Source organism: Macaca thibetana, chromosome 16, assembly GCF_024542745.1.
Source record: "Macaca thibetana thibetana isolate TM-01 chromosome 16, ASM2454274v1, whole genome shotgun sequence".
Lineage (NCBI taxonomy): Eukaryota > Metazoa > Chordata > Mammalia > Primates > Cercopithecidae > Macaca > Macaca thibetana.
In genome coordinates this window covers 50,233,002-50,251,473 of record NC_065593.1, presented here as the reverse complement: position 1 = coordinate 50,251,473, position 18,472 = coordinate 50,233,002, and the positions used below count along the sequence as shown (strand labels likewise).

Below are 18,472 nucleotides of genomic sequence, written 5' to 3'. Positions count from 1 at the left end.
CTAGACTCTTCACTTTACAGATGTGGAAACTGAGGCCCGAGGAGGGGACCAATTCCTTTACCTAACCTGGTTAGCAATGGAACTTAGACAGAAAACCAGTACAGGTGAAATGGTAATTCAGGAAGGATAAGGATCAAAGGAACACTTTCGGTCTCCAAAGAAGATTCCCTTTAATGCCTCTGTTTTCCTTTAGGACCTCCCCTCCTCCTTCTGGTACTATGGACACACGGTCTTGAAATTATTTTCAACATATCTGATAGAAAACTATGACTATGATACTTCATTGCTGAAGAAAACACAATGCTGATTTGAGTAAGGGAAAGAGAAATCTGTCTATCGTACTTGTTTATTCTTATAGGTATTATACATTCCTGAAGCCCGGAAGACAGGAAGGGTTACTCATACTACATTTGAAATGCATCACTATAATAATCCTGATAATACTCCACCCTGTCCAACTCCAGAGATAACAAATAACTCCACGATAACTATCCACCTACAGAAATGGACACAGTACGGTAAAGCCATTCATTAAAAAAAATCACCCCATTATGGATAATTCACAATGAGCTGGCAAACATCACTTGGCTATGAGCAAAGCTCATCAAGAAACACCCTAATAATGTGTATATAAAGGCAAACCAAGCTGTTTGAGTAGGACGTTCACCATCAGAGCAACACCGCAGAAACAAACGCTCCAGCCTGGACACCATGTCTGTGCGCTTTTCTTCTACCTCGAGGAGACTTGGCTCTTGCGGGGGCGCTGGCTCTGTGAGGCTCTCTAGTGGGGGAGCAGGCTTTGGGGCCGGAAACACATGCAGTGTGCCAGGCATTGGAAGTGGCTTCTCTTGTGCTTTTGGGGGCAGCTCATCTGCAGGAGGCTATGGCGGAGGTCTGGGCGGGGGAAGTGCTTCCTGTGCTGCCTTCACAGGGAATGAGCATGGCCTCCTCTCTGGCAATGAGAAGGTGACCATGCAGAACCTCAACGACCGCTTGGCCTCCTACCTGGAGAATGTTCGAGCCTTAGAGGAGGCCAACGCCGACTTGGAGCAGAAGATCAAGGGGTGGTATGAGAAATTTGGACCGGGTTCTTGCCGTGGTCTTGATCATGATTACAGCAGATACTTCCCAATTATTGACGAACTTAAGAACCAGGTAAGAAACGCCATGGCGTGAGTGCTAGCACTCCGGAGAGTGTTTAGCCACTCACAGATGCACAAACGTATAAGCTATCACAATAACGGGGCTTTGCCCTCAGCTTCTAAATTTTAGGACTTCATTTTCAATATTAAAAATAATTTCTAGTAAATTCTAATATTTGAACATGGCACATCCATCATGTGGTATTAGGTATGTGTGTAGTGTGTATGCTTTCGGTAATATTAAAATATCAAAAGCTGCCCAGTGTCTCCAGCTATATATTTATAGGCTTTCCCACAGAAAGAGCTTTTTTTAATGCTTGGGGTGGGGAATAAAAGAGACCACACCTGGCCAGGCACAGTGGTCATGCCTGGCCAACATGGTGAAACCCTGTTTCTACTAAAACGACAAAAATTAGCCCAGTGTGGTGGCACGTGCCTGTAATCCCAGCTATCTGGGAGGCTGAGGCAGGAGAATCACTTGAATCCGGGAGGTGGAGGTTGCAGTGAGCCGAGATCATGCCACTGCAGTCCAGCCTGGGCAATAAAGCAAGACTCGGTCTCAAGAAAAAAAGAGAGTGAGAGAGACCATACTTAAACTACCCATCTTCAAAAGAATCATCTGATTATTAGAGACAGATGCCAAAAATATCACTGTAATTTCATAGGTAATTTCATTTCAAGGAACTTTGAAATGCGTCTTAAATATTTCCTCAATCTTAACTAACTTTTCTTTTGTCAGATAATTTCTGCAACTACCAGTAATGCCCATGTTGTCCTGCAAAATGATAATGCAAGACTAACAGCTGATGACTTCAGACTAAAGTAAGTAGGGCTGAAGATAAATAGGAAAAAAAAAAGTTGTCTAAGCATTTTTTCTCCTTTATTCTTCTAAGTTATTTGAGGTTGGCTCAAGTCTTTGTTCTTGTTTATTCATGTATTTGTTTTAAACAAAATGCATATTAGAATGAGTAACTAGCTGAGCAACATATTTTACCTGGGAAATTTGGGGACTAACAAAAATGAATGTCAAAGTCATATGAGAAAGAATTTTGGCTCTTCCCATTCTCTTGCTTCAATGAAATGTATTTGTGGCGTGATAGGTGACCTCACTGAAGTTTTAAGTATTATCTTAGTAGTTTTAGCTCAAAGCTTAGTCTGAGTTGTGATGTGCCATGTCTAACGACTAATCATGAAACTTTCAAATACTTTTCTAAGGTTTGAAAATGAGCTGGCACTTCACCAGAGCGTTGAGGCGGATATCAACGGTTTGCGCAGAGTCCTGGATGAGTTGACCTTGTGCAGAACGGACCTGGAGATCCAGCTGGAAACTCTCAGTGAGGAGCTCGCTTACCTCAAGAAGAATCATGAGGAGGTAGAAGCTCCACCCGGCTGGCTCTCACAATCTCCTCCCTCCCAAATTTTAAAATTAATTTCAGATGATAAATAGAATATATTAAATTAACGTTCAAGAAGGAACCTGTCAGTTTCTCCATAAGGCTTAGATTGTTTAAGATGCTTCTGTTCATCCTCTCAAAAGAAACAAACCTCCCAAAAAGTTTCTAACCTTATAGATCTTGTCCATCTGGCTCCTTTAAAAATATTCAGGCCGGACGCGGTGGCTCACGCCTATAATCCCAACACTGTAGGAGACCCAGACTGGAGGATCGCTTGAGGCCAGGAGTTCGAGGCTGCCGTGAGCCATAATCGCACCACTGCATTCCAGCCTAGGCATCAGAGCGAGACCCTAACTCAAAAAATAAAATAAATAAAATATTCAGATCCTAATTCCGTTAAACAAATATCTTTCAGGAAATGAAAGCTCTGCAGTGCGCGGCTGGAGGCAACGTGAACGTGGAGATGAACGCGGCCCCTGGGGTAGACCTCACGGTTCTGCTGAACAACATGCGAGCTGAGTACGAAGCCCTTGCCGAGCAGAACCGCAGGGACGCGGAGGCCTGGTTCAACGAGAAGGTAAAACCATGCTTGGGTGCGCTCCGTGGGCGCCGGGCGCAGAAGCAGCCAGCAGCACCCTAACGCGGCCCCTGCCGTTCCAGAGCGCCTCGCTGCAGCAGCAGATCTCTGACGACGCTGGCGCCACCACCTCAGCCCGGAATGAGCTTACCGAAATGAAACGCACTCTTCAAACCCTTGAGATTGAACTTCAGTCCCTCTTAGCAACGGTAAGCGAAAAATTACAAAACACATTTGCTTTAGAAATTGAGAAAAAAATAATCGAAGGTAATTTTCTTCCAACATAATTACATATTTTAGTTTTTAGCCATTAATTACAGTGCTTGACATAAGACACATTTGCATTTTGCACATGACAATCCTCTTTGCCTACAAAGTATAGCTGGATGCTAATAATTATGAAATATTAGAAATTAGCAAATACAATCAAGATACTGGAAAAAGAAAATAGTTTTGACTTTGAATCTTCTATCCTAAGTCAAAATATCAAAAAACTCTCATATGTGGAAGCCAAAAAGGTTGATCTCATAGAATTAGAGAGTGGGATAATCCTTACTAGAGCCTGGGAAGGGGATGGGGGGATAGGAAGAGGTTGGTTAAAGGATACAAAATTACAGCAGAATAGGAAGAATCAGTTCAAGTGTTCTATAGTACTGAGGATGACTATAGTTAAGAATAACTTATTCTATAATTTCAAATAGTTCAAAGAGAGGATTTTGAATGTTCCCAACACACAAAAAAATAAATGTTTGGGACCTTGGATATGCTAATTGCCCTGATTCTATCACTACACAATGTGTGTTTTGAAATATAATTATGGAACCCCGTAAATATGTACAATTCTTATGTGTCCATTTAAAAAGAAAAAGAAGAAAAAATCCTACTGCTTAAAGAGAGTAAAAATACATTTGCGCCACTCCCAACTTCATCTAGCATTCCTTCTGACCACTCAATCAAGAGCACTTACAAGTTCCTTTTTTTTTTTTTTTTTTGACGCGGAGTCTTGCTCTGTGCCCCAGGCTGGAGTGCAGTGGCGCGATCTCGGCTCACTGCAAGCTCCGCTCCCCCGGGTTCACGCCATTCTCCTGCCTCAGCCTCCCGAGTAGCTGGGACTACAGGCGCCCGCCACCTCGCCCGGCTAATTTTCTTGTATTTTTAGTAGAGACGGGGTTTCACCGTGTTAGCCAGGATGGTCTCGATCTCCTGACCTCATGATCCGCCCGTCTCGGCCTCCCAAAGTGCTGGGATTACAGGCTTGAGCCACCGCGCCCGGCCACAAGTTCCTTTTAAGCGGCATAAACAGAGGCAAAGTAGAGGCATGAAGACTGACTATAAAACTAAACATGTGTAATGATAATCATAACTGCTTTCATTAAGCGTTTGCCCAGCACTTCCACCCACATGTGAGTCCACAACAACCCCGGGGCACAGGGCAGGGCAGACGTTATAACTCATGTCATTATTTCCAAAAGAGGACTCTGAGATTCGACGAAGTTAAGCAATTCCCACAGTCCCACAGTTGGGTAACGAAGGCATCCAGAAGTTCTCTCCTAATTTTCTAACTCCCAAGTCGATACTTTTCCCACTATGGCTAGTAAACCACCAGAGTTTATCCACAGATGAAGCTATGAATGTACATAAAATCAAGGCTTTATATAAAAAATACTTGCAGGTGAAAGGATAAGACACGCTCATCTTCATTCCATGTAAAATTGCAGTGAGTGTTCCCTCTGAGTATCTCTATAAACCCATTCAGATTCACAAGCCAATGAACTGAACTACTCTATTTAAAGCCTAAGAAGGTAATTCTTTTCTGTGGTTTATTCTACTCATGGAACGTTTATGCAGTTCACTGCAGGATGACTTTTTAATAGAAAGCTACAGTCCTCATGAGCCAAGACTGTCACATGGCTAGATATGAGTAGCAAAGTGTAGGCGGACTTCCAGTTGTGTGGAAAGTGGCAAATTGTGCCAAACTCTACAAGCACAGGCTACATTGGTGCAGGGGAGGGATCTTTTCGTTTGTGCCCTATGAAGAGAAAATTTCATTTTTTTTAGCACACCTGGGCATCTGAGGGACATTCAGCAGCAGCTGTGTCATTCTCAAATCAAAAAGTAATATGACATTTAATAAAGGCAATAATTAATATTGAACAAATAGAATCTTTTGGGTAAATGTAATTATTTGTGTGATGTAAGGATAATTATCTTAATTATCTCTTAAATGCTTTGACTTATTCTAAAACACTGTGACCTTTTCTATTAAACCATGTCTTACCAAACTACAGAAACACTCCCTGGAGGGCTCCTTGACAGAGACCGAGAGCAACTACTGTGCGCAGCTGGCGCAGATCCAGGCTCAGATCGGGGCCCTGGAGGAGCAGCTGCACCAGGTCAGAACCGAGACCGAGGGCCAGAAGCTGGAGTATGAGCAGCTCCTCGACGTCAAGGTCCACCTGGAAAAAGAAATTGAGACCTACTGCCTCCTGATAGATGGAGAAGATGGGTCAGTATTGCTGTCATTGAGATAACAATTCATTTCTAAGGTCACTAAAGATTATTTGAAATCAATTACAAAATATCTAATGATCTAGATCACATGGAGATAACACTCTTTTAGTGTTATTTCAGAATGCAGTGAATTCCCACCTTAAATCATTATTTTTCAGTTTCCTCAGTAAAACAGAATGAAATGATTCATATAAGTGCTCTATACTTTTACAGCTCCTGTTCTAAATCAAAAGGCTATGGAGGCCCAGGAAATCAGACAAAAGGTAAACAAAAGCTGCGTTAGGTATTCAGTGTTCCTTTGTATGTGTTTCAAATGATGAGTTATTTCCTATTTATGAATTTGATAAATTCTAACAGTTTATATGTGGCATTTTAGATTCATCTAAAACCACCATTGTCAAAACAGTTGTTGAAGAAATAGATCCTCGTGGCAAAGTTCTCTCATCCAGAGTTCACACCGTGGAAGAGAAAGCCACCAAAGTCAACAACAAGAATGAACAGAGGGTGCCTTCCTGAACTCCCGCCTCTGAGAAACAATGGCCCCCAAATTAAAATACCAAAATGAAACTCGTTTCCTAAATAAGGGTCCCCTTATTTTTCTGCTTTTCTTCCAATGAATTAAGACAAGTTATTTTTAGAATAGTACCATTTCTTTGGCTTTTTCTCTATGGTGGTGTTTCAATAAAAGTTCTTCCTGTTGCAAGTCATCTTCCCTGGTTCTAGCCAATCTTTGCATTTTAGATACACCTTCCAATGGGAGCTGAATTTTGTCTTTAATTTCTTCTGTGTAATTCAATGGTCTTCACAAGTTGGAAGTAAGTTTAACATGAAAACTAGTTGGAGTCTTTTTCACTTCTCTGTAAAATTTTGTCTCCCTTGTCTCAGTACGAAAAGTACTTACTGAGCACACACTATATGCCAGATAACGAGGATAAAACAGTTAATAAGATCCAGTCCCTGAGGTCAATATGCTCATAGACATAGAAATAAGAAACCGAAGAATCAGAAACAACCTTAAACATAAAGGAAAGGCTATAAGTGGTGATATTTGAAGGTAGAAGGGGAAAAAGAGAGCTATGAGGATAAGGGTAAGAGGAGAATTCCAGCGGGTATCTAATTCATAATCTTGATCACTCCACCATAAGGGTAGGAATTCACAAGTTCTCTACTTCGTTTTTGCCATCCAAGACTGCAGAGCCATGTGGCTCTCAAGTCAAATGTAAGTTTTAGTGCAATAATTTCAGCACCTACCATTAATGAACCTATTTCAAGGCTGGGAGTGGGAGGAGGTTAAACTCAGCAGAAAACCCTCCAGCGGTTTATTTGTGGGTGAGAGATTTGGCTCCCCCTCACCAATCCCGTAACAAAAACAGCCCGTTTTTCTCTGGAACCAGTATCCTGTTACTGAACTCTGTAGAATTGGTTCAGTCCAGTTGAAACATAGTCACTTTCGAGCCGTCTTTCCTCCTCTGTTTCCCACAATCATGTAGTAATACCTAGGTGAATGTAAGGCAGATACCCTCTCACTTAACTTTTTAATTAACCAGTCCTCGCATCATATACACTCATATCAAAATTAGGAAAAGGAAACATCCTACCACATAAGAGTTGAAAACTTACATTCATACAAAAACCTGCGCACAGATGTTTAGAGCAGCTTTATTCATAATGGCAAAACTTGGAAGCAACTAAGATGTCCTTGAGTAGGCGAATGGATAAATAAACTGTGGTACAACTAGACAATAGAATGCTATTCAGTGCTAAAAAGCGATGAGCTATCAAGCCATGAAAAGACACAGAGGAGGCCGGGCGCGGTGGCTCAAGCCTGTAATCCCAGCACTTTGGGAGGCCGAGACGGGTGGATCACGAGGTCAGGAGATCGAGACCATCCTGGCTGACACGGTGAAACCCCGTCTCTACTTTAAAAAATACAAAAAACTAGCCGGGCGAGGTGGCGGCGCCTGTAGTCCCAGCTACTCGGGAGGCTGAGGCAGGAGAATGGCGTGAACCCAGGAGGCGGAGCTTGCAGTGAGCTGAGATCCGGCCACTGCACTCCAGCCTGGGCGGCAGAGCGAGACTCCGTCTCAAAAAAAAAAAAAAAAAAAAAAAAAAGACAAGACACAGAGGAAACTTAAATGTATATTACTAAGTGAAAGAAGCCACTCTGAAAAGGCTGCATACTGTATGACCCCAACTATATGACATTCTGTACAAGGCGAAACTATGGAGATAGTAAAAAGATCAGTGGCTGCTAGAAATTGAAGGAGAGGGATGAACAGGCAGAACAGAGGATTTTTAAGGCTGTGAAAATACTCTGGATAATACCATAAGAATGGATACATGTCATTATACATTTTCCAAACCTGTAGAATGTACAACACTTAAGAGTAAACCGTAATACTAAAAAGTCTTTAATTAATTTATTTTTTTTTTGAGTTAGTCTCACTCTGTTGTCCAGGCTGGAGTGCAGTGGCGCCATCTTGGCTCACTGCAAGCTCCGCCTTCCGGTTCACGCCATTCTCCTGCCTCAGCTTCCCGAGTAGCTGGGATTACAGGCGTCCACCACCAGGCCCAGCTAATTTTTTTCTATTTTCAGTAGAGACGGGGTTTCACTGTGTTAGCCAGGATGGTCTCGATCCCCTGACCTCGTGATCCGCCTGCATCGGCCTCCCAAAGTGCTGGGATTACAGGCGTCAGCCACTGAATACTTAGCTCAGATTTCACAGTATTTGAGACGCCCGACCACCAACTCACCATAACTCAGGGAATAAATTCTTTCTGCTAAAACCAGGCCGATATTCAAGACCTTTAAATATGACTTCCAGGAAAGAGTCAATAACAATTGATAACCAGCACTTACTAGGTGCTAGACTCTGTTCTAAGCATCATTTATTCCTCACGACAACCCTATGAGGTAGGTACTGTTATCGTCCTCGTTTTACAGATAAGGAAACTGAGGCAGAGACTGGTTGAGTAATTTGCCTAAGATCACACAGCTTATAACAGGAAGTGCTGAAATGTGTAAACCACACAGAATGGCTCAGAGTCTGGTGCTCACCACGACATAATACCATGCTAGTGAGAACCTTATGACTCCACTTTCCTTCTAGCAAGAGAAGGGATGAACTACGTGCATGCTCATTCCAGTCGGTCTGACATTAGCAGAGACATCAGTATCTCCTTCTTCCCAAACCAAACGAGGGAAGCCATTTTGTGGAAGGACTTAGTATACCAGAATCTGATTCTCAGAAAAAAAAACAAAAACAAAACAAAACCAAAAACTAGGAATCTAGTGACAAAACAAACCTCATTCAAGTTCAAGAAAAACGGTTATCTAACAGAAATATAGAATGTGAATTTTAAACAACAGCGTACTTGAAACTAAACAATAAATCTATTGGGGGAAAATTAGCATATGATCATCAGAATAAGATAATGTAATGAAAAACTTTATCCTGAAATAAGGAGAGAGCAATACTGCATAAAGCTTAATTCGATTCATTTTGAATACCTAAAATACGTATGCACATCATGTAATGTTCTACTACCTAGTAGATTATTAAGAAATGATCAATTATATACATCCAAATATCACTTTTTTGCCATGAATAAAATAATCCATCTCAGGGAAAAAATGTATAGACTGAAGTGGTCCAGAGAATTTGTTAAATCTATCCTCCACTTCCAGAAAGAACTAGAGCATACCTACATTTTAAAAATAAGTATTAGTTTAGAGGAAAATCTATGATTAAAATAACTTAAGGGACCTACTCACATGAGTAAATAGGTGACAACGTTTCAAGAGGGAGTTAAGCATCATGCATTCCAGTCCTGCTTTGATACGGAAATGCTTTGTGGCCACTTAGCTTCAGAGACAACTCATCTCCGAAATGGTCCTAATAATATGTGTTTAACTTATTTCACAAAAGATAATTTGTATTTGTAAAGTATCTAGAGATAAATAGATTATGTTAATAATACTTTGAAATCTCATAATAACTCATCTAAGAAACTCAAGCTTTATAAACCATTAAACTGACAATGTTCTCTGTTTTTCTTGTTTTATTCCTGGGAAAAATGAGCAAAAGATTAAAAATTTGACCAGGTCACAACAAAATCAGTAAAAAGTCTCTAAATAGGAACTGTATCTAGGTTATTATGCACTGTTTTAAACCTAAGCTGATGGTCCAGTTATAGCTTTGTATTTATTATTTATTTTTAAATATTTTTGATTTAGAAAATCCATGCAGTCCACTAAATGTTATATACGTTTTAGTGACAATAATGTTGGATGTTTTCCAAAGTATTCAGTATCCACAACATTGAAAAATATCATTCAGAAAAAAATTACTGTTTCAAAACTAAACCCATAATTAGTTAACCAATCAATTTGTATCATTATAGGTGATAGAGACTTTACCCTGTCTGATATGTCCACTTTATTATAATAATTTAAACAATTAACATTTAAAAATGTTTGTGCCTTTCAAACTGTCTTACAGTCATTCATGATTGGAACTGCTCAACATTCATTTGAGACTGTTCGATACTATTATTTTCATTTGCCCAGTAGGGAAATGATCCAAGCCTGGATAACTTTCCAGGGCATCAAGGCAAGAGAATAAAGAGTACTTCCCTGTGATAACTTATCTTCTCTCTAGGGTACCATAAGTACTGGTTTTCTAGGTAATGATGAAAATACCTCCCTCCTTATATATTTTACTCCTTGCTAATCAATATGATGCTCACTTCTCAAAATAATTCCTAATGTCTTAAATACATACATTTAAACTAAAAGACAGTAAACACTATTTAGGGGTAGGGAAGTGAACAATTTGGAGACTCTTAGTTGAATTGATATCCTACTCCTGCCTGGACTGAACCAAGAAATCTCAATCAAAATAATTCTCCACCACAATGACATATTCATGAATTATATTGAAATTAATAATAAGCAAGACTGCAGGATTTCTGTTACTTCAGTTCTCAATTCAAGAAATGGTAGATTTCTTTTAAAATCTCCCACTACCAAAAGATCAATAGATGCTGAGATTCTCTGGTGTCAGGAAGAAGGAAAACACACACCCAGACACCCAGTGCAGTGGCTTACACCTGTAATGCTGGCTACAGGAGGCTGAGCTGGGTGAGGCTGAGGATCCGAGGCTGAGGATCACTGGAGGCCAGGAGTTCAAGACCAGCCTGGGAAACATAGCGAGACCACATCTCTTAAAAAAAGGAAAAAAGAAAAATAAAAGAAACAAAGAAAGGAAGAAAGGAGGCACTCAACGAAGTGGGAATACTAGAAATACTCTATGAGCATTAACAGGACAAAAGTAGGAGACATTTCTCATTGGAATTATTAATTCTTTGTTATATGTGACGGGGAGACTCTAGATTCTATTAATAGTCCAGTGGTCAAAAAGATGCATATTTAGTCATATTTAATTTTGGCCTTTGAGGCTATGATTTAGTTTTACTTCACCTGGCACCATTTTTATATATAAAAAATATCCTTGGGGCACCTTTCCACCTACAGACTGGACGCTGTTAAAAATCACCCAATTGTGAAAAACAACAATTAGGATGCAAGTAAATTTTATTACAGACTGGCATAGTCAAGACTGAAATGACCCAGTGAATCCTATAAAAGGCCAAGGGAGCTAACGTCTGTGGAAGGTGAACTCTGGCTTTGCTCCTCTCTTTGGCAAGGGGTTGCCCGTCTGTGCTGCCGCCATGTCTTTTCGACTTTCTGGTGGATCCAGGCGGATCTGCTCGCGAACTGGGTCTGGTAGGCTGTCCGGTGGAGGAACAGGCTTTGTGGCTGGGAATGTGTGTGTTGGGTCGGGAGCAGGAAGCAGCTTTTCTTGTACTCTTGGGGGCATCTCTTCTGGAGGAAGCTTCTGCAGTAGTGGTGGAGGGTTGGGAAGTGGTGCCTGTACTGGTTTTCTTGGCAATGAGCACAGCCTCCTCTCTGGGAATGAAAAGGTGACCATGCAGAATCTCAATGACCGCCTGGCATCCTACCTGGACCATGTGCGTGCTCTGGAGGAGGCCAACGCAGACCTGGAGCAGAAGATCAAGGGCTGGTATGAGAAATGTGAGCCTGGCTCTTTCCGGGGACACAATCATGACTATAGCAGATACTTCTCAGTCATTGAAGATCTTAAAAGGCAGGTAAGAAATAGGGATTTGCATACTTTTACTACAGACTTTGTGTCTGGATAATTTAAAGAAGAGAAAATATAAAATGTGTTTAACAAATTTATGTGATATAGGATTTGTTCACTCGGTATTTCCAGTGCTAAGTGCAGTACCTGGCAATAAAATCTTGTAGAATTAAATAATGAAAAAGAAATCATTTCAAAACAGATATATTCACTTTGTTTTTCTTATATTTAGCTCATACCATTTTTATCAAAAGTAATAAAAGTACCTATGTGGCACTTAAGTTTCATCATACAAACTTTTATCAAAAGTAATAAAAGTACCTATGTGGCACTTAAGCTCTGGATGCTTATTATCTGAAGAAAATCCAGATTTCTTTAACATAGAAAAAAGATACTAAAACAGATGTTTGACAGATTAAGAAGATATAAAATCACACTGAAATCTGGAGCCTCCTTTGACTTTTGGTAATCAACATTTTTCATAATCTTCCCTATTTAGATTATTTCTGCAACCACCTGCAACGCCAGCATTGTTCTACAAAATGACAATGCCAGACTGACCGCAGATGACTTCAGGCTGAAGTAGGTGAAAACAAACTAATTAATTATATGAATAAAAGTTAAAATATTACAGTTGGATTAAGGAATATATATTTTGCTTTGAAAACCAAAATGTTTTTCTAAAGCCAGACTAGATAAATAAAGAAATTGAATTAAATACACCCTTATAAAAAGAGCTATCATGGTTGGATACAGTAGCTCATGCCTGTAACCCCAGCACCTTGGGAGGCCAAGACAGGCGGATCACTTGAGGTCAGGAGTTCAAGACCAGCCTGGCCAACATGGGAAGACCCCGTCTCTACTAAAAGTATACACACAAAAACATAGTCAGGCACGGTGGCGCACTCCTGTAATCCCAGCTACTCGGGAGGCTGAGACATGAGAATCCACTTGAACCTGGAAGGCGGAGGTTGAGTGAGCTGAGATGGGGCCACTGCACTTCAGCCTGGGTGACAGAGTGAGACTATCTCAAAAGCAAACAACAACAAAAAAGAGCTATTACATTTTTTAAAATCTAAAATCTAGCAATATTGTATTTAATTGTTAAGCGCATTGGATGACAAAAATCAACTCTGAAGAAATAACATCCCCAAAATACAATTCATGAATTGTTAGGTATCTCAAACCATTTTAGCAGTTTGCCATTGCAAGAAGCTTCAGAAGCATGTAGAGAACATCATGTCTTTCAGCATATGAAATGCCTTTAAAAGTTGTGCTTTGCACCTGCCTATGATGACAACTCCCAGGTGCCTTACTAATCTTTCAGGTATGAAAATGAGCTGGCTCTGCACCACAGTGTTGAGGCTGACACCAATGGTCTTCGCAGAGTGTTGGATGAGCTGACCCTCTGTACAACCGACCTGGAGATACAGTGTGAGACCCTCAGTGAGGAATTGACCTACCTCAAAAAAAATCACGAGGAGGTAAGGAAGCCTGCAGAGTGGCTTCATATAGTGTCTAATTTCCTTCTTCAAGTCCACTGTTCATTTCATAGCAGGGCATGAACATCAATCAAAATCCTCCACTGAGGATGAATACGAATCCCTTTTCTAGGAGATGGAAGTCTTGCAGTGTACAGCTGGGGGGAATGTGAACGTGGAGATGAATGCAACCCCAGGAGTGGACCTAACTCTCCTGTTAAACAACATGAGGGCTGAGTATGAGACCTTGGCTGAGCAGAACTGCAAAGATGCTGAAGCCTGGTTCAACGAGAGGGTAGGTCTGTGGCAAATTACAAAGGGCTTGCTCAGGAGACAATCAGGCCGGTCACTAACCCTTTCGACAACTACACTTCAGAGTGCAACGCTGCAACAACAGATTTCCAATGATGAGGGAGCAGCCACAGCAGCCAGAAATGAGCTGACCGAAGTGAAACGCAACCTGCAAACCCTGGAAATAGAACTTCAGTCCCTCATGGCTGTGGTATGTAGGAATCACCATTGAATTGAATCTATGTGTGAATATGTATAAGTCAATACAGATATAAAAATGTATATAACACCAAGTACGTATAACCATTTACATATGACTAAAAGTATAAAATATATTAAATATCAAGAATTCTGTCCCTAAATTCACCAATTCCAAAACTTGAAAAATGCCTTTTTACAATAGAGGAATTTTTTTAAAATCTTGCAAATGTTGATTTTCAATTAAAAATATTCAGACCTTATACAAATAATTATTTCTACCTTGAGAATATTTAAAATATGATCATGCTGGTCAAGCACAGTGGCTCATGCCTGTAATCCCAGCACTTTGGGAGGCCAAGGCAGGTGGCTCACTTGAGGTCAGGAGTTCAAGACCAGCCTGGCCAACATGGTGAAACCCCATCTCTACTAAAAATATAAAAATTAGCTGGGTGTGGTGGTGGGCACCTGTAATCCCACATACTCAGGAGGCTGAGGCAGGAGAATCACTTGAACCTAAGAAGAGAGGTTGCAGTGAGCCAAGATCGTGCCACTGCACTCAGCCTGGGTGACAGAGCAAGATACCATCTCAAAAAAGTAAATAAAATAATGTAAAATGTCCATGCCATTTCTCTTTTACACAATGAAGCTTTGCTTTGTTTGTCTTTCAGAAACATTCCTATGAATGCTCCTTGGCTGAGACTGAAGAAAATTACTGCAATCAACTCCAGCAAATTCAGGATCAGATCGGGGTGATGGAGGAACAACTGCAACAGATTCGAACAGAAACAGAAGGCCAGAAGCTGGAGTATGAACAGCTTCTTGATGTAAAAATCTTTTTAGAAAAAGAAATTGAAATTTATTGCAACTTACTAGATGGAGAAGAAAGGTAAATATTAACTTGCAGAAGAAAAAAAAAAGTCTCCCATCAACTAGGTTTTCTCACAGTATAAGTATGCCAATATTGCATCCTAGAATTTCCTACTCTAGAGATCACATATATTTATCCTCAGGAATGTATATTATTGCAGCCAAGTGAAATTAAAACATGCAGAAATTTGAAAATCAAATTTCTATGTATGTAAAAATGTTTGTATGTATAATAATATAAAGGTCATTTAAGTATAGAATATTTAACAATTCCAGTACTCCAATTCAAGGGGAAACTTGCTTTCTGTGATTTAGTGTGTAAGCACATTTCTTATAAATAACTCACTCTCTTTTCTTATCACTTCACTAGTTACCCCACATGTACCTTGTATTAAAGGTGAGCGATGAAGACATAGGAAGAATTAATTGGAGAAGCACCATAGTTTCTTAGTCAATAGCAACAGCCCTGGAATTGCAGCCCTAGCTGTGAATCAAATACTGGGTGAATTACAAGCGCATTGTTTAACCTTTTCAAATGCAGTTTCCTCGTTGGTGAAATTGCGATAACGCCAAAACCATACTTGTAACAAGTCTTAACCATAATGTCTCCCTACGCAGCATACACAGAAAAGGTATTTGTGACAGTGGCATACACAGAAAAGGTATCTGGTAATCACTGCCTATTACTAGATGCTTGCCCATGGCCGCATAGTGAGGAGGTAACGTCTTGCACACTACAAGGCCCATCAGCCTTCTGCAGCCTATTCTCACAGGAACCCAACAGTGATTGCTCCCTCCTCAGAACAAAGCACTCATTATACCACTCACTTTTCACTTAATTTACAGCACTTTTCAAGTTATAGGTAATTTTTAGCATGTGTATAATTTTTTCCAACCGTAAAAACTGTGTTTTGGTCCTATATTTTCTGCAGCACCTAGCCCAGCAACACTTTCTTCACGGTAGGCACTCCAAACACATTCATTGGCCAGTTGATTGAAAAGTCAGAGTGAGAAACATTGCTAGATGAAAGAGGTGATATCTGGTCATGAGAAAATTTCTATTCATAAACATCCATTTCATCTCTTCTTTCACTATGTTGAAGTCATGAAAAGCTTACTAGTGTCCCTTAAGTATATGAGGAATTTGAATCTTGTTGAAACTAGAATTCCAAAATGCTTATTTTCAATTTAGAGGTATTTATAAGCTCACTAAGGAAAGAAAAAAATGCAATAATTTACTCTTCTCTTCACAGAAAAAGCAAATCCACATGTTACAAATCAAAAGGATGCAGGCCTGTGAATTCTGGAAATCAAGGCAAAGGTATAGATGGTTTTTTTACCTGGTGTAACTCCTTAAACTCCATCAATTGTGTTAACTAAGTTATTTATTTGTTAACTAAATAAAATTTGTTTTTAAGTTTACTTGTGGTGAATAAAGGCATGAGGGGTCATTATTATAGTTCTTAACATTTGTATTTTATATTCCTGTAGAACAACAGATGTGGTCAAATTATGAAATTACTGAGTGAGGAATTAATCCCACAACATATTTCTTACCTGGAATGTATTATCTTTCATAGTTTCAATACTTTGATAAAAGAGCTACTTATCTTAAACCACAAAAATAGGGCAAGCTGGTATTTAAAAGAAGACATTACTTGCAGCCAGCCTTTACTGCCTGATACTTAGATTGTTTTAATTCATGTTTAATTTATGTTTTCAAACACCCATTGCTCTAAAAACAGTGGCAAATATAAGAGAGATAGTCCTGGTTCTTGCTAAACACTGACTTCAAACACAGTATTATGTATCAATTTACTGCAGACTTGCAAAAAACATTTTAAAAAAGCAAACATTTTTTAAAAGGTGCGGTGGCTCATGCCTGTAATCCCAGCATTTTGGGAGGCCAAGGCAGGTGGATCACTTGAGGTCAGGAGTTTGAGACCAGCCTTGTCAACAGGGTGAAACTGCATCTCTACTAAAAATACAAAAATTAGCCAGGCGTGGTGGCAGGCGCCTGTAATCCCAGCCACTTGGGAGGCTGAGGCAGCAGAATCGCTTGAACCTGGGAGGGAGAGGCTGCAGTGAGCCAAGATCATGTCACTGCACTCCAGCCTGGGTGACAGAGTGAGACTCCTCAAAAAACAAACAACCAAACCAAAAGCATACCTGTTATGGCTAAATATTTTTCAACCTGTTAAAAAATGACCACTAACGTTTTATTTATTTTATTTCAGACTCAGCAAAAGAAACTATTGTCAAAACAGTGGTTGAGGAACTGGATCAAATAGGCAGTGTCCTTTCACTGAGAGTCCACTCAGTTGAAGAAAAGTCCTCTAAAATAAGCAACATCACAGTAGAGCAACGAGTACCTTCTAAAGCACCATAAGGAGGAAAACTTATTAAAAAAAAAAAAAAAAGGGAGAGAAAGACAGAAAGAAAGCCTGCCTTTGCAAAAACCCTACTGATTAAATAACCTAAGGGAATTATTCATTTCTGTTCTTAAAGATAAAAGGGCTAGAATTTGTTCTCCTTCTCTTCCTTTTCTCACGTTCTATGCATGTAATCCTTTTCCAGAGAAGAAAAATCCTGCTCTGTCCCTAATTTTTGTTTTATTTTGGGGGTCTTTTTTGACATTTCATTAAAAATTCTTCTGTTGCAAGTTATTTTTAAATATCTGGTTCTTATTAATTTCTAAAGTTGATCCCAATGTGACAATACTAAGGACCTGCTAATAAAATAATGTGTTTCATTTCATAGTCACAGTTACCTCAATTAATAACAGAATAAGGTGTCAAGAGCACTAGCACTAATGTCTGGTCCCAAATCTGTCCCTGGTTAACCATGTGAATAACTTGATCTTTTTGGGTTTGAGTGTCTATGGACATAAAATAAGGAGATAATACCCACTGATCACTAGGACTTGTTTACCCTTACAATACCTTGCCTGGGTGATCAGCAAATGTTTGTTGTAAAATCTGAACCTGGAAAGCTATTTTTCCATTTTCCAGCACATGCATCTCTCTGCCCCTACCATGGTGATGACTAAGCAAAATTAGAACTCAAGCCTGGGGTGGTTCTAAATCTTGCTCATATTCTCCTGCACACAAAATTCTGCCTGACATCCTTAATAAATTATTTTGGAAAGTGCCACTGGGATTGGAAAGCAGCAAAGTTCTAGGCTAAAGAGGTTTTTTTCAGCTGGGGTGGAATGAGGCAGTGACCTCTATAACCACCTAGATTTCCAACTTGCATGGCAGAGCATCATTGAAGGGTTTTAATCAACTGGCATATAGACAATGTGGGATTCAAAATGGCCCATGAAGACTGAACTGCACCATTTCAGTGTGCTAAACCCTGTGAGGTTGTATTCTACAAGTCTCAAATACAAGCTTGGTCACCATTATTTCCTGCTTCCACATAAGGTAGTTGACCTTAGCCTAATGATGCTTTCTGGAGAGGTAGATACAGCTGAAAGTTACCTTTGTCAGGGTCTTCTTGTGATGAATGGTGCCAACCATGATGACAAAGGCCATATTTCAATGGTATAGAGTTAGATTAAGTCTGTTTAGAAGCACTTTCAATTGCAGAACTATAGTGACAATATCTTAAATTTACTGAGTGTGTTTTAACTCACTTTACATGCATTAACCAATTTAATTTTCATAAATGCTTATGAGGTAGGTGTTTTATCATCTTTATATTATATATGAGGAAAGCAGAGTCTCAGAGATTAAGGAATTTCTCCAGGGCTACACAGCTGACGTGTACCGGGGCTTAGATGCAAATCCAGATCTCCTTCTCTGCCATGGTGATTTGAGTTCCATTGATCAGAACAAAA

At 39.9% G+C, this 18,472-nt stretch overlaps 3 protein-coding genes across 3 annotated transcripts in view; 2 read left to right on the top strand and 1 right to left on the bottom strand.

Annotated features, from left to right (window-relative positions):
• LOC126938621 (eukaryotic translation initiation factor 1) overlaps nt 1-18,472 on the bottom strand; it is a 1,120,764-nt gene that overhangs the window by 830,232 nt on the left and 272,060 nt on the right. The window lies entirely within an intron of this gene.
• On the top strand, nt 712-6,331 carry KRT27 (keratin 27). The gene is made up of 8 exons (XM_050763009.1): nt 712-1,155; nt 1,882-1,964; nt 2,358-2,514; nt 2,952-3,113; nt 3,197-3,322; nt 5,402-5,619; nt 5,838-5,887; nt 6,001-6,331. The coding sequence occupies exons 1-8, from the start codon at nt 712-714 to the stop codon at nt 6,138-6,140; spliced, it is 1,380 nt and encodes a 459-aa protein (XP_050618966.1). The 3' UTR covers nt 6,141-6,331.
• KRT26 (keratin 26) lies at nt 11,270-17,293 on the top strand. Its single transcript, XM_050762729.1, has 8 exons — nt 11,270-11,798; nt 12,291-12,373; nt 13,119-13,275; nt 13,406-13,567; nt 13,649-13,774; nt 14,433-14,650; nt 15,885-15,952; nt 16,869-17,293. The coding sequence occupies exons 1-8, from the start codon at nt 11,358-11,360 to the stop codon at nt 17,018-17,020; spliced, it is 1,407 nt and encodes a 468-aa protein (XP_050618686.1). The 5' UTR covers nt 11,270-11,357; the 3' UTR covers nt 17,021-17,293.